This window comes from Triticum dicoccoides, chromosome 3B (assembly GCF_002162155.2).
Source record: "Triticum dicoccoides isolate Atlit2015 ecotype Zavitan chromosome 3B, WEW_v2.0, whole genome shotgun sequence".
Classification (NCBI taxonomy): domain Eukaryota; kingdom Viridiplantae; phylum Streptophyta; class Magnoliopsida; order Poales; family Poaceae; genus Triticum; species Triticum dicoccoides.
In genome coordinates, this window is record NC_041385.1 from 774,913,546 (window position 1) to 774,927,803 (window position 14,258).

The window sequence follows — 14,258 nt, forward strand, 5'->3', positions numbered from 1 at the left end:
ATTGTGCTAGAAAAACGTGGAAAACTCCATGCTTCTTATTGAAGAAAAACAGATGTTCTTAATATCCAACATACATGACCGCAAAATCTAGTCTGGCTGCAAAATCTAGTGTTCTAGGAAGAGAAATAACTGAAAGTACACACCTTCCTTTATAACAGAAGTCATACCTAGTGTAGATATTACAGAGATCAATCACAGGGAGGTCATTCCTCTTGATCATGTCCTAAGGCTGGTCACAATGGGCAAGAACATAAGCTAGTAACTTACACACTTCCCTAGACTATGTTACTACCTCCATAGTGGGTAGGAACATCTATGTAGTGTCATGTAACGATGTATTTATTAGGTTATAGACTCATTGTTTCTTGGAGTGTGTGATGTTCCGGTAACTTAGCTAGTTACCACAAGCACCTCTCTCTTCATTAAATATGTGCCACATAAGCAAAGTTGTATTGGAGTGTGTGATGTTACTCCTAAGTTCCTCCCCATTGTGACCAGCCTAAGTCATACCTTCAGTCCTACGGATAACCATACATTCATCATCTGCTTCCCACTGGTACACCTTTCCAATTTCCAATTTTCAGTCCTACTTATGGAATCAAACCCATCCAGATAGGAAAATTCTCATCAATTTCCATCACCTCATCAGCAACATACCTTTCTATTACACAAGTCATACTCATACCCAGTGAAGATATGACAAAGATCAAACGCAAGCAAGGGGGTTTATTCCTCTTGATCATGCCCTACATTCCGTGCCGGGAAGACAGGCGGCCAGATCGTCATAAAGGGCGAGATATCTATCCGGGAAGAAGCAAATTCTCTTGTCTTCCTCTGATGGACTTTCTCAACTACCCTGCTCTTCAGATGAACATAAAAGACAGCACCACTTGCTGGATGATCCAAGAACACAAAGTCGGCATTGTCCCCCACCGCGACAACATCAACATAATTACCATGAGGCAGACGTGTGTGTGTCTCATGGACACAAAATGTGTCCACCAGCAGCCAACCGCCTGCAGCATTGCCGCCGCCCGTCATACCATGGAGCCACACACTGAGCTGAAACCCATCTGCACTGACAAGATAGAGCCCGGATTCTTCCGCACATGAGAGCATGTAGTTGCTCTGCACTCCAGCGGGGAGCTCAAGGGTGAAAAAGCTCGCCCCGGCCAGATCTAGACCCAGGGTGCACCCAAAGCTGGTCTCCATGAAGAGCTTGCCATTGACGGGTGGTAGCATTTTGGTAATTAAGGTATCGTCAGGGAGCTCTACCTCTGCCACGGAGCCCGCAGGGACGCCCCATCCGCCAGATCCCAGGACATACACTTCCGCATAGGCTTTTCGCTCGACCTTCCAGAGATTTACCAAGGTGATGCCGTCGCAGCCCCCATCCCCGGGTAGAAACATACCAGTGAATCCCTTCTGAGTGCGGTCCTCGAAACCACGGTTGCGTTGCGGGGTCCGCGGGAGCACGGCTGCGAGCTCCCCGGCGAGCAGCGGCGCTAGGAGGGCATGCTCAAGAATGTCGTCGTGGAAGGAGTCGAGGATGAGGCGGCCGTTCCGGCAGTGCTTGGTTCGGAGGCTTCTGCGGGCGAAGGCGTCGTCGCAGGAGGAGGCTGCGCGGCGTGCAGGGGCGGCGAGCTCCGGGGGCTGCGGGAGGGGCACGAATTGACACTGGTAAGCTATGGAGTAGCAGAGGCAGAAGCCGAGGAGGCGGGGCGGGTTGCGCTCGCGGAAGCGGCGGAGGAAGGCCGGGGCGGAGGCGTGGTGGAGCCACCGCTTGGAGACGAGGGCGGCGCCGACGAGGCAGGTGGGGAAGCCGAGGCGGAGGAGGATCTCGCGGAGCAGGTCGTCGTCGTCAAGCACCGATGCCGCCGATGCGGCCGCGGCCGCCGCCGGAGACCGCCTATCGCCGTCCATGTGTTTTGGGGGATTTTTGCAGAGGGAGAGGGGTTTCTTCGGTGTAGAAGCAGAGCAGTATGTGACGACATTTTCAGCAAGCAGAGATGGGCCCATTTAAACTATTTTTTTCAAGGGCCGACTTCTATATATACTGTTTTCTATAGAACCGTGATAAGTTTCCTCAATTAAAAAAATATAAGTGACACATGTGTGGTATGGACACATGACAATTTTGAACGTTTTTTATGGTAAGTTTAGTGACACGAGGATGACAGTTGTCAAAGATGACAACTTTCTTTTCGGACGGCTAATTTCAGTGTTTTTTATTTGTTTCTTTTCTGGATGACAACATTAGTTGTAAAATACATCGGGATCGGATTGCTTCATGTCACTCGTATGGCATTTATCATTTGGGTCTCTATATATACTGTTCAATATTACTATTTTAGGTCTTACCTTCACCCCCTAAAAAAAAGTTCTTCATACATTTGACTGCGTTTTTGTTTCTAGACCATGTTTTAGGGCTAGTTCTTTTGAACTATGCTGCGAAAATAATCTTATGTGGAAATAATTTATAAATAAGGTTCCATCGAAACAAGCTTCAGATAATAAGCTAGCAAGTTTTTTTAGTGCCTATTTTCCAGCTTATCTGTGGTATGGTCTGTCAAAAGTCTATAATGCCTTTGGACTATATTGTTAATCTGATTAAATGATATCGCATTATTTTGTATCATTTTGCTACCCATATGAATATAAATTCGACTTCCAAACACCACAATATGTTGTAACCAAACATAAGAAAGATCATTGTCTGGCATACCATACATGCATCATTTTCTCGCGTACGAGTACGAGTTTTTTGATAAAGGGTGGATTTTATTGGCTTAAAATGAAGCATCAAAAGGATACATGACACATTAAGCACATACCCGGCCTCTGCATAGTTAAGATGCACACAACCCACATCAACGCAAAAAAAACACGCCAACAACTAGCAAAGTCATATAAAACCAAAACTATGCGTTGGCATGGAAAAAAAGTCCCAAGGCAATCGTATTTGTGATCGACAAACTACAACAATGACCATATTCGCACCAACCATCTCATGACATCGCATGGACAACAAGGTTCTCCAACAGCAACGCCTTCAGGTAGGTAGCGACACTCAAACGCCGTCGTCACCGGATCTGACCATCAAGGCTAGAATCTAGGTTTTCACCCTGAATAATCAATCCGAACATATCCGAGCAATGGTATAACTAACTCAGGTCAGACCTAGGCATTCACCCCGGAGCTCGAGATTGAGTGTTCAAGTAGCACCTCCACCGAAGTCACTCAAGTATAGAAAAGATCTTCAAATTATTACATAGTTCTCCCAACAAAAGTATACACCCTAGAGCTAACCATCAAGAGAAGACACTTGCAGTAATAGCATCACGGATGGAGCCCATAGTACCATGGGTGCAAAGTGATAGAAAGGCTCTCCTCATGAGCATAAGATTCATTCTAAACCATGTCAAAATGCTAATCAGATTGGTCTCGCAGATGTAGTTATGAAGAAACGAGCATGCAGTAATGATCTTTATTTCCATAGCAGGTTTGTGCCATGTGATGCTTAGGAGGATTCACCATTTCATATTCATAAAACCGAATGATCATTCAATGACGCTCCATAGTGATGAATGTAGATGATTGAAGGCCTCATCCCTCCCTCGTGGTGGCACTTGTCGGAAATCAGGTACATGGTAGTGTTGTCCTTTGTATGGTATATCCGACTCTGTTTGGATATCCAGATTCAACAACATAGTATTTGTCTGAATTGTAAAAAGAAAACCAAAACTAGTTAGTTAACGCAAAACATTAGAGCATAAGAATGCATGTACAAGTTATTACCATATGTGGGAAGTAGAAATATTCAATATGTGCGTCATTCAATACACATGTGTTATAAACAGATCCATGCCATCCAGCAACAACAAACATAAATCTCATACCAAAATCACAAATTGCCATGACATTATGAGTTGTCGAACCTTTCATATTGTGATACTTGGGCTGCCCACTTGCATGCACAACACATTCAATGTGTGTTCCATCTATTGCCCCTTATGGCTTTCTTGAAGTGAGGCCAAAATCTTGTTTTTAAGCGAGTCATGAACTTGGGTGAAAGACCGAACTCTGGGTTGAATGTAATCACCAACCATACGGGACACACACAACAGAACTTCCTTAAACTTTCTGTTGATGGTATACCAACCAATGTTTTTGAGTCAACGAGTCGCTCGAGGGAGGGAGTGACTCTAGACTAGTCGTGACTAGTCTAGACTCACGGTCGATGAGTCGACGTGAGTTAAGCAGTAGGTAGTAGATACAATAAAACTTACCATACAATGTAATACAAACCTGAGCATTTCCATATAATGTCTAGGGCCTTCCTCTTCTCCATGAACCAGCAGCCTACAAGACAATAAAACCAATCAGATTTGCATAAGCATGAAGTTCAACTCCAATAGTATCAAACATAGCACCGATAGGGTAGAAAATAGTGAAGTTCAATGATGAAATTAAAACACAAATGGTCCAACATTAAGTTACATGCGACCAGATCCAAATGCGAGTAAATAGGTTTAACACTTCAACACCAATATATGAATGGCAGATAGAAACAAGAACAACACATCTTCAAGCAATCAAGCCTCAAGATTCATGTCTTCAAGATGCAAATATGTGTCTTCATCGTTTGGTGAATATCATCGTCTTCATCATTGCTCTCCATGTCTTTGTTCATATTCTACCGCTTCTAATTCAGCCCTCAATTATTCACCATGCACAACCAACCTTGTTCTTGTGTGGTTCCGAGTGTAGGTGATATAAGGGCCTATGGGTCGTGCAATAGACTCCAGGATCACCACTGAAGGAAATATGCCCTAGAGGCAATAATAAAGTTATTATTTATTTCCTTATAATCATGATAAATGTTTATTATTCATGCTAGAAGTGTATTTACCGGAAACATAATACATGTGTGAATACATAGACAAACAAAGTGTCACTAGTATGCCTCTACTTGACTAGCTCGTTAATCAAAGATGGTTATGTTTCCTAACCATGAACAATGAGTTGTTATTTGATTAACGAGGTCACATCATTAGCAGAATGATCTGATTGACATGACCCATTCCATTAGCTTAGCACCCGATCGTTTAGTATGTTGCTATTGCTTTCTTCATGACTTATACATGTTCCTATGACTATGAGATTATGCAACTCCCGTTTACCGGAGGAACACTTTGGGTACTACCAAACGTCACAACGTAATTGGGTGATTATAAAGGAGTACTACAGGTGTCTCCAATGGTCGATGTTGGGTTGGCGTATTTCGAGATTAGGATTTGTCACTCCGATTGTCGGAGAGGTATCTCTGGGCCCTCTCGGTAATACACATCACATAAGCCTTGCAAGCATTACAACTAATATGTTAGTTGTGAGATGATGTATTACGGAACGAGTAAAGAGACTTGCCGGTAACGAGATTGAACTAGGTATTGGATACCGACGATCGAATCTCAGGCAAGTAACATACCGATGACAAAGGGAACAACGTATGTTGTTATGCGGTCTGACCGATAAAGATCTTCGTAGAATATGTAGGAGCCAATATGGGCATCCAGGTCCCGCTATTGGTTATTGACCGGAGATGTGTCTCGGTCATGTCTACATTGTTCTCGAACCCGTAGGGTCCGCACGCTTAAGGTTACGATGACAGTTATATTATGAGTTTACATGTTTTGATGTACCGAAGGAGTTCGGAGTCCCGGATGAGATTGGGGACATGACGAGGAGTCTCGAAATGGTCGAGACGTAAAGATTCATATATTGGATGATATGGTTAGGCCAAGGGGTCAAGCCCATGAGGCTTTAGATCGGTGCAAAAGGAGTTTTGCGGAGTCCAGGGGGCCAAACGCCGGAGACCCTGGCGTCTGGCCCTGGGCCAGACGCCGAGGCCCATGGCGTCTGGGCCAGACGCCAAGGATTGTGGCGTTTGGTCCTGGAGTCCGAGTGGGACTCTTGCCTTTCGAGAAAAACCGACTTTGAGGAGGCTTTTGCTCCAAGTTTCGACCCCGGGGCTCAACATATAAATAGAGGGGCAGGGCTAGCACCAAAGACACAACAAGTTGATCCACGTGATCTATTCCTTAGCCGTGTGCGGTGCCCCCTTCCACCATATACCTCGATAATACTGTAGCGGAGTTTAGGCGAAGCCCTGCTGCTGTAGTTCATCAAGATCGTCACCACGCCGTCGTGCTGACGGAACTCTTCCCCGACACTTTGCTGGATCGGAGTCCGGGGATCGTCATCGAGCTGAATGTGTGCTCGAACTCGGAGGTGCCGTAGTTTCGGTGCTTGATCGGTTGGATCGTGAAGACGTACGACTACTTCCTCTACGTCGTGTCATCGCTTCCGCAGTCGGTCTGCGTTGGGTACGTAGACAACACTCTCCCCTTGTTGCTATGCATCACATGATCTTGCGTGTGCGTAGGAAATTTTTTGAAATTACTACGAAACCCAACAGTGGCATCCGAGCCTAGGTTACTTATGTTGATGTTATATGCACGAGTAGAACACAAGTGAGTTGTGGACGATACAAGTCATACTGCCTACCAGCATGTCATACTTTGGTTCGGCGGTATTGTTGGACGAGACGACCCGGACCAACCTTACGCGTACGCTTACGCGAGACCGGTTCCCTCAACGTGCTTTGCACATAGATGGCTTGCGGGCGACTATCTCTCCAACTTTAGTTGAACCGAGTATGGCTACGCCCGGTCCTTGAGAAGGTTAAAACGGAGTCTATTTGACAAACTATCGTTGTGGTTTTGATGCGTAGGTGAGATTGGTTCTTACTTAAGCCCGTAGCAGCCACGTAAAACATGCAACAACAAAGTAGAGGACGTCTAACTTGTTTTTGCAGGGCATGTTGTGATGTGATATGGTCAAAGCATGATGCTGAATTTTATTGTATGAGATGATCATGTTTTGTAACCGAGTTATCGGCAACTGGCAGGAGCCATATGGTTGTCGCTTTATTGTATGCAATGCAATCGCGATGTAATGCTTTACTTTATTACTAAACGGTAGTGATAGTCGTGGAAGCATAAGATTGGCGAGACGACAACGATGCTACGATGGAGATCAAGGTGTCGCGCCGGTGACGATGGTGATCATGACGGTGCTTCGGAGATGGAGATCACAAGCACATGATGATGATGACCATATCATATCACTTATATTGATTGCATGTGATGTTTATCTTTTTATGCATCTTATCTTGCTTTGATTGATGGTAGCATTATAAGATGATCTCTCACTAAATTATCAAGAAGTGTTCTCCCTGAGTATGCACCGTTGCCAAAGTTCGTCGTGCCCAGACACCACGTAATGATCGGGTGTGATAAGCTCTACGTCCATCTACAACGGGTGCAAGCCAGTTTTGCACACGCAGAATACTCAGGTTAAACTTGACGAGCCTAGCATATGCAGATATGGCCTCGGAACACGGAGACCGAAAGGTCGAGCGTGAATCATATAGTAGATATGATCAACATAACGATGTTCACCATTGAAAACTACTCCATCTCACGTGATGATCGGTCATGGTTTAGTTGATTTGGATCACGTAATCACTTAGAGGATTAGAGGGATGTCTATCTAAGTGGGAGTTCTTAAATAATATGATTAATTGAACTTAAATTTATCATGAACTTAGTACCTGATAGTATCTTGCTTGTTTATGTTGATTGTAGATAGATGGCTCGTGCTGTTGTTCTGTTGAATTTTAATGCGTTCCTTGAGAAAGCAAAGTTGAAAGATGATGGTAGCAATTACACGGACTGGGTCCGTAACTTGAGGATTATCCTCATTGCTGCACAGAAAAATTAAGTCCTGGAAGCACCGCTGGGTGCCAAGCCTGCTGCTGGAGCAACACCAGATGTTATGAATGTCTGGCAGAGCAAAGCTGATGACTACTCGATAGTTCAGTGTGCCATGCTTTACGGCTTAGAATCGGGACTTCAACGATGTTTTGAACGTCATGGAGCATATGAGATGTTCCAGGAGTTGAAGTTAATATTTCAAGCAAATGCCCGAATTGAGAGATATGAAGTCTCCAATAAGTTCTATAGCTGCAAGATGGAGGAGAACAGTTCTGTCAGTGAGCATATACTCAAAATGTCTGGGTATAATAATCACTTGATTCAATTGGGAGTTAATCTTCCGGATGATTGCGTCATTGACAAAATTCTCCAATCACTGCCACCAAGCTACAAGAGCTTCGTGATGAACTATAATATGCAAGGGATGAACAAGACTATTCCCGAGCTCTTCGCAATGCTGAAAGCTGCGGAGGTAGAAATCAAGAAGGAGCATCAAGTGTTGATGGTTAACAAGACCACTAGTTTCAAGAAAAAGGGCAAAGGGAAGAAAAAGGGGAACTTCAAGAAGAACGGCAAGCAAGTTGCTGCTCAAGAGAAGAAACCCAAGTCTGGACCTAAGCCTGAAACTGAGTGCTTCTAGTGCAAGCAGACTGGTCACTGGAAGCGGAACTGCCCCAAGTATTTGGCGGATAAGATGGATGGCAAGGTGAACAAAGGTATATGTGATATACATGTTATTGATGTGTACCTTACTAGAGCTCGCAGTAGCACCTGGGTATTTGATACTGGTTCTGTTGCTAAAATTTGCAACTCGAAACAGGGACTACGGAATAAGCGGGCACTGGCAAAGGACGAGGTGGCGATGCGCGTGGGAAACGGTTCCAAAGTCGATGTAATCGCAGTCGGCACGCTACCTCTACATCTACCTTCGGGATTAATATTAGACCTAAATAATTGTTATTTGGTGCCAGCGTTGAGCATGAACATTATATCTGGATCTTGTTTAATGCGAGACGGTTATTCATTTAAATCAGAGAATAATGGTTGTTCTATTTATATGAGTAATATCTTTTATGGTCATGCACCCTTGAAGAGTGGTCTATTCTTATTGAATCTCGATAGTAGTAATACACATATTCATAATGTTGAAGCCAAAAGATGCAGAGTTGATAATGAAAGTGCAACTTATTTGTGGCACTGTCGTTTAGGTCATATCGGTATAAAGCGCATGAAGAAACTCCATGCTGATGGACTTTTGGAACCACTTGATTATGAATCACTTGGTACTTGCGAACCGTGCCTCATGGGCAAGATGACTAAAACACCGTTCTCCGGTACTATGGAGAGAGCAACAGATTTGTTGGAAATCATACATACCGATGTATGTGGCCCGATGAATATTGAGGCTCGTGGCAGATATCGTTATTTTCTCACCTTCACAGATGATTTAAGCAGATATGGGTATATCTACTTAATGAAACATAAGTCTGAAACATTTGAAAAGTTCAAAGAATTTCAGAGTGAAGCTGAAAATCATCGTAACAAGAAAATAAAGTTTCTACGATCTGATCGTGGAGGAGAATATTTGAGTTACGAGTTTGGTGTACATTTGAAAAACTGTGGAATAGTTTCGCAACTCACGCCACCCGGAACACCACAGCGTAATGGTGTGTCCGAACGTCGTAATCGTACTTTACTAGATATGGTGCGATCTATGATGTCTCTTACTGATTTACCGCTATCTTTTTGGGGATATGCTTTAGAGACGGCCGCATTCACGTTAAATAGGGCACCATCAAAATCCGTTGAGACGACGCCTTATGAACTGTGGTTTGGCAAGAAACCAAAGTTGGCGTTTCTTAAAGTTTGGGGCTGCGATGCTTATGTGAAAAAGCTTCAACCTGATAAGCTCGAACCCAAATCGGAGAAATGTGTCTTCATAGGATACCCAAAGGAAACTGTTGGGTACACCTTCTATCACAGATCCGAAGGCAAGACATTCGTTGCTAAGAATGGATCATTTCTAGAGAAGGAGTTTCTCTCGAAAGAAGTGAGTGGGAGGAAAGTAGAACTTGACGAGGTAACTATACCTGCTCCCTTACTGGAAAGTAGTTCATCACGGAAAACTGTTTCAGTGACACCTACACCAGTTAGTGAGGAAGCCAATGATAATGATCATGAAACTTCAGATCAAGATACTACTGAACCTCGTAGATCAACCAGAGTAAGATCCGCACCAGAGTGGTACGGTAATCCAGTTCTGGAGGTCATGCTACTAGATCATGATGAACCTACGAACTATGAAGAAGCGATGGTGAGCCCAGATTCCGCAAAGTGGCTTGAAGCCATGAAATCTGAGATGGGATCCATGTATGAGAACAAAGTATGGACTTTGGTTGACTTGCCCGATGATCGGCAAGCAATTGAGAATAAATGGATTTTTAAGAAGAAGACTGACGCTGATGGTAATGTTACTGTCTACAAAGCTCTACTTGTCGCAAAAGGTTTTCGGCAAGTTCAAGGGATTGACTACGATGAGACCTTCTCACCCGTAGCGATGCTTAAGTCCGTCCGAATCATGTTAGCAATTGTCGCATTTTATGATTATGAAATTTGGCAGATGGATGTCAAAACTGCATTCCTGAATGGATTTCTGGAAGAAGAGTTGTATATGATGCAACCAGAAGGTTTTATCGATCCAAAGGGAGCTAACAAAGTGTGCAAGCTCCAGCGATCCATTTATGGACTGGTGCAAGCCTCTCGGAGTTGGAATAAATGTTTTGATAGTGTGATCAAAGCATTTGGTTTTATACAGACTTTCGGAGAAGCCTGTATTTACAAGAAAGTGAGTGGGAGCTCTGTAGCATTTCTGATATTATATGTGGATGACATATTACTGATTGGAAATGATATAGAATTTCTGGATAGCATAAAGGGATACTTGAATAAAAGTTTTTCAATGAAATACCTCGGTGAAGCTGCTTACATATTAGGCATTAAGATCTATAGAGATAGATCAAGACGCTTAATTGGACTTTCACAAAGCACATACCTTGACAAGATTTTGAAGAAATTCAAAATGGATCAAGCAAAGAAAGGATTCTTGCCTGTATTACAAGGTGTGAAATTGAGTAAGACTCAATGCCCGACCACTGCAGAAGATAGAGAGAATATGAAAGATGTTCCCTATGCATCAGCCATAGGCTCTATCATGTATGCAATGCTGTGTACCAGACCTGATGTGTGCCTTGCTATAAGTTTAGCAGGGAGGTACCAAAGTAATCCAGGAGTGGATCACTGGACAGCGGTCAAGAACATCCTGAAATACCTGAAAAGGACTAAGGATATGTTTCTCGTATATGGAGGTGACAAAGAGCTCATCGTAAAAGGTTACGTTGATGCAAGCTTTGACACTGATCCGGACGATTCTAAATTGCAAACCGGATACGTGTTTACATTAAACGGTGGAGCTGTCAGTTGGTGCAGTTCTAAACAAAGCGTCGTAGCGGGATCTACATGTGAAGCGGAATACATAGCTGCTTCGGAAGCAGCAAATGAAGGAGTCTGGATGAAGGAGTTCATATCCGATCTAGGTGTCATACCTAGTGCATCGGGACCAATGAAAATCTTTTGTGACAATACTGGTGCAATTGCCTTGGCAAAGGAATCCAGATTTCACAAAAGGACCAAACACATCAAGAGACGCTTCAACTCCATCCGGGATCTAGTCCAGGTGGGAGACATAGAGATTTGCAAGATACATACGGATCTGAATGTTGCAGACCCGTTGACTAAGCCTCTTCCACGAGCAAAACATGATCAGCACCAAAGCTCCATGGATGTTAGAATCATTATAGTGTAATCTAGATTATTGACTCTAGTGCAAGTGGGAGACTGAAGGAAATATGCCCTAGAGGCAATAATAAAGTTATTATTTATTTCCTTATAATCATGATAAATGTTTATTATTCATGCTAGAATTGTATTTACCGGAAACATAATACATGTGTGAATACATAGACAAACAAAGTGTCACTAGTATGCCTCTACTAGACTAGCTCGTTAATCAAAGATGGTTATGTTTCCTAACCATGAACAATGAGTTGTTATTTGATTAACGAGGTCACATCATTAGTAGAATGATCTGATTGACATGACCCATTCCATTAGCTTAGCACCCGATCGTTTAGTATGTTGCTATTGCTTTCTTCATGACTTATACATGTTCCTATGACTATGAGATTATGCAACTCCCGTTTACCGGAGGAACACTTTGGGTACTACCAAACGTCACAACGTAACTGGGTGATTATAAAGGAGTACTATAGGTGTCTCCAATGGTCGATGTTGGGTTGGCGTATTTCGAGATTAGGATTTGTCACTCCGATTGTCGGAGAGGTATCTCTGGGCCCTCTCGGTAATACACATCACATAAGCCTTGCAAGCATTACAACTAATATGTAGGTTGTGAGATGATGTATTACGGAACGAGTAAAGAGACTTGCCGGTAACGAGATTGAACTAGGTATTGGATACCGACGATCGAATCTCGGGCAAGTAACATACCGATGACAAAGGGAACAACGTATGTTGTTATGCGGTCTGACCGATAAAGATCTTCGTAGAATATGTAGGAGCCAATATGGGCATCCAGGTCCCGCTATTGGTTATTGACCGGAGACGTGTCTCGGTCATGTCTACATTGTTCTCGAACCCGTAGGGTCCGCACGCTTAAGGTTACGATGACAGTTATATTATGAGTTTATGCATTTTGATGTACCGAAGGTTGTTCGGAGTCCCGGATGTGATCACGGACATGACGAGGAGTCTCGAAATGGTCGAGACGTAAAGATTGATATATTGGAAGCCTATATTTGGATATCGGAAGTGTTCCGGGTGAAATTGGGATTTTACCGAAATACCGGGAGGGTTACCGGAACCCCCCGGGAACCATATGGGCCATCATGGGCCTTAGTGGAAAGGAGAAAGGGGCAGCCCAAGGGGGCTGCGCGCCTCCCCCCTTCCCCTAGTCCTATTAGGACTAGGAGAGGTGGCCGGCCACCCCTCTCCCTCTTTCCCCCTTGGGAATCCTAGTTGGAATAGGATTGGGGGGGGAGTCCTACTCCCGGTAGGAGTAGGACTCCTCCTGCGCCTCTCCCTCTTGGCCGGCGCCCCCTCCCCCCTTGGCTCCTTTATATACGGAGGCAGGGGCACCTCTAAACACACAAGTTGACACAAGTTGATCCACGTGATCGATTCCTTAGCCGTGTGCGGTGCCCCCTGCCACCATATTCCTCGATAATACTGTAAGCGGAGTTTAGGCGAAGCCCTGCTGCTGTAATTCATCAAGATCGTCACCACGCCGTCGTGCTGACGAAACTCTTCCCCGACACTTTGCTGGATCGGAGTCCGGGGATCGTCATCGAGCTGAACGTGTGCTCGAACTCGGAGGTGCCGTAGTTTCGGTACTTGATCGGTTGGATCGAGAAGACGTACGACTACTTCCTCTACGTCGTGTCATCGCTTCCGCAGTCGGTCTGCGTTGGGTACATAGACAATACTCTACCCTCGTTGCTATGCATCACATGATCTTGCGTGTGCGTAAGAAATTTTTTGAAATTACTACGAAACCCAAGAACCACAAGCTCTCCTAGGATAGTTGCAACCTCTTAGAGAAGTCGACACACCCATAGCTTCATCAACTTGAAACCAAAGTAGTGGTGTTTCACTGTCCATGACTTGAGCTTCATCTTCATGGACCATTTCAGCATTGATATGAAGCCATTCATTATCCCATTGAAATTATTCTAGGATAAGTGGATTAGATTTTGTTGATATAGAGCCTTGCTCGTGCAGATTCTGAAACCTAGCTTCCATTTTCTAGTTGTACGAGACATATGACAGCTTGTTCAATCTCTTGTACTCTAGACGGTTTCTCCATTTGGTGTGGATCTACAAGTACACAAAAATGTGAGAGGTTGCTGAAATTAGCCTATCAAACCAGCCAACTAATTTCTACTTACATGAGCAAATACACTCCAACTGCGCTCGCAGCCGGATGCTAAACAACATAGACCAATGGTTCGCTTTGCAAGAGTTTGGAGGTCAAAAGCAAGGCCACCATAAGCATTCCACCAAAGGACTACAAAATTAACAAGTGCAACATTAAAGAGAAGGCCAAAATAACCAGCGAAGTTGAACAACAAGACACAAGTTTCCATAAAATTTATACTTACGAGGTTTTTTTGTCACAATCTTTAATTGACAATGGCTTTGAGAAACATTCGCCTTCCGTGAGCTCATAGTCGTCAGCTTCCTTACTTATAGTTGTTTGTTGCTCATCACTGGGCGCCATCTTCCATAGCACATCATTAAACATTGAATGAAGATGGAAGCTTGTCTTTTGTTGGACTCCGTAAT

At 43.9% G+C, this 14,258-nt stretch overlaps 1 protein-coding gene across 1 annotated transcript; it reads right to left on the reverse strand.

The window, feature by feature from the left end:
• Positions 1–417: 417 nt before the first annotated feature.
• Positions 418–1,945, reverse strand: LOC119282162. The gene has a single exon (XM_037562480.1). The coding sequence runs from the start codon at positions 1,921–1,923 to the stop codon at positions 727–729; it is 1,197 nt and encodes a 398-aa protein (XP_037418377.1). The 5' UTR covers positions 1,924–1,945; the 3' UTR covers positions 418–726.
• Between the last annotated feature and the right edge of the window lie 12,313 nt (positions 1,946–14,258).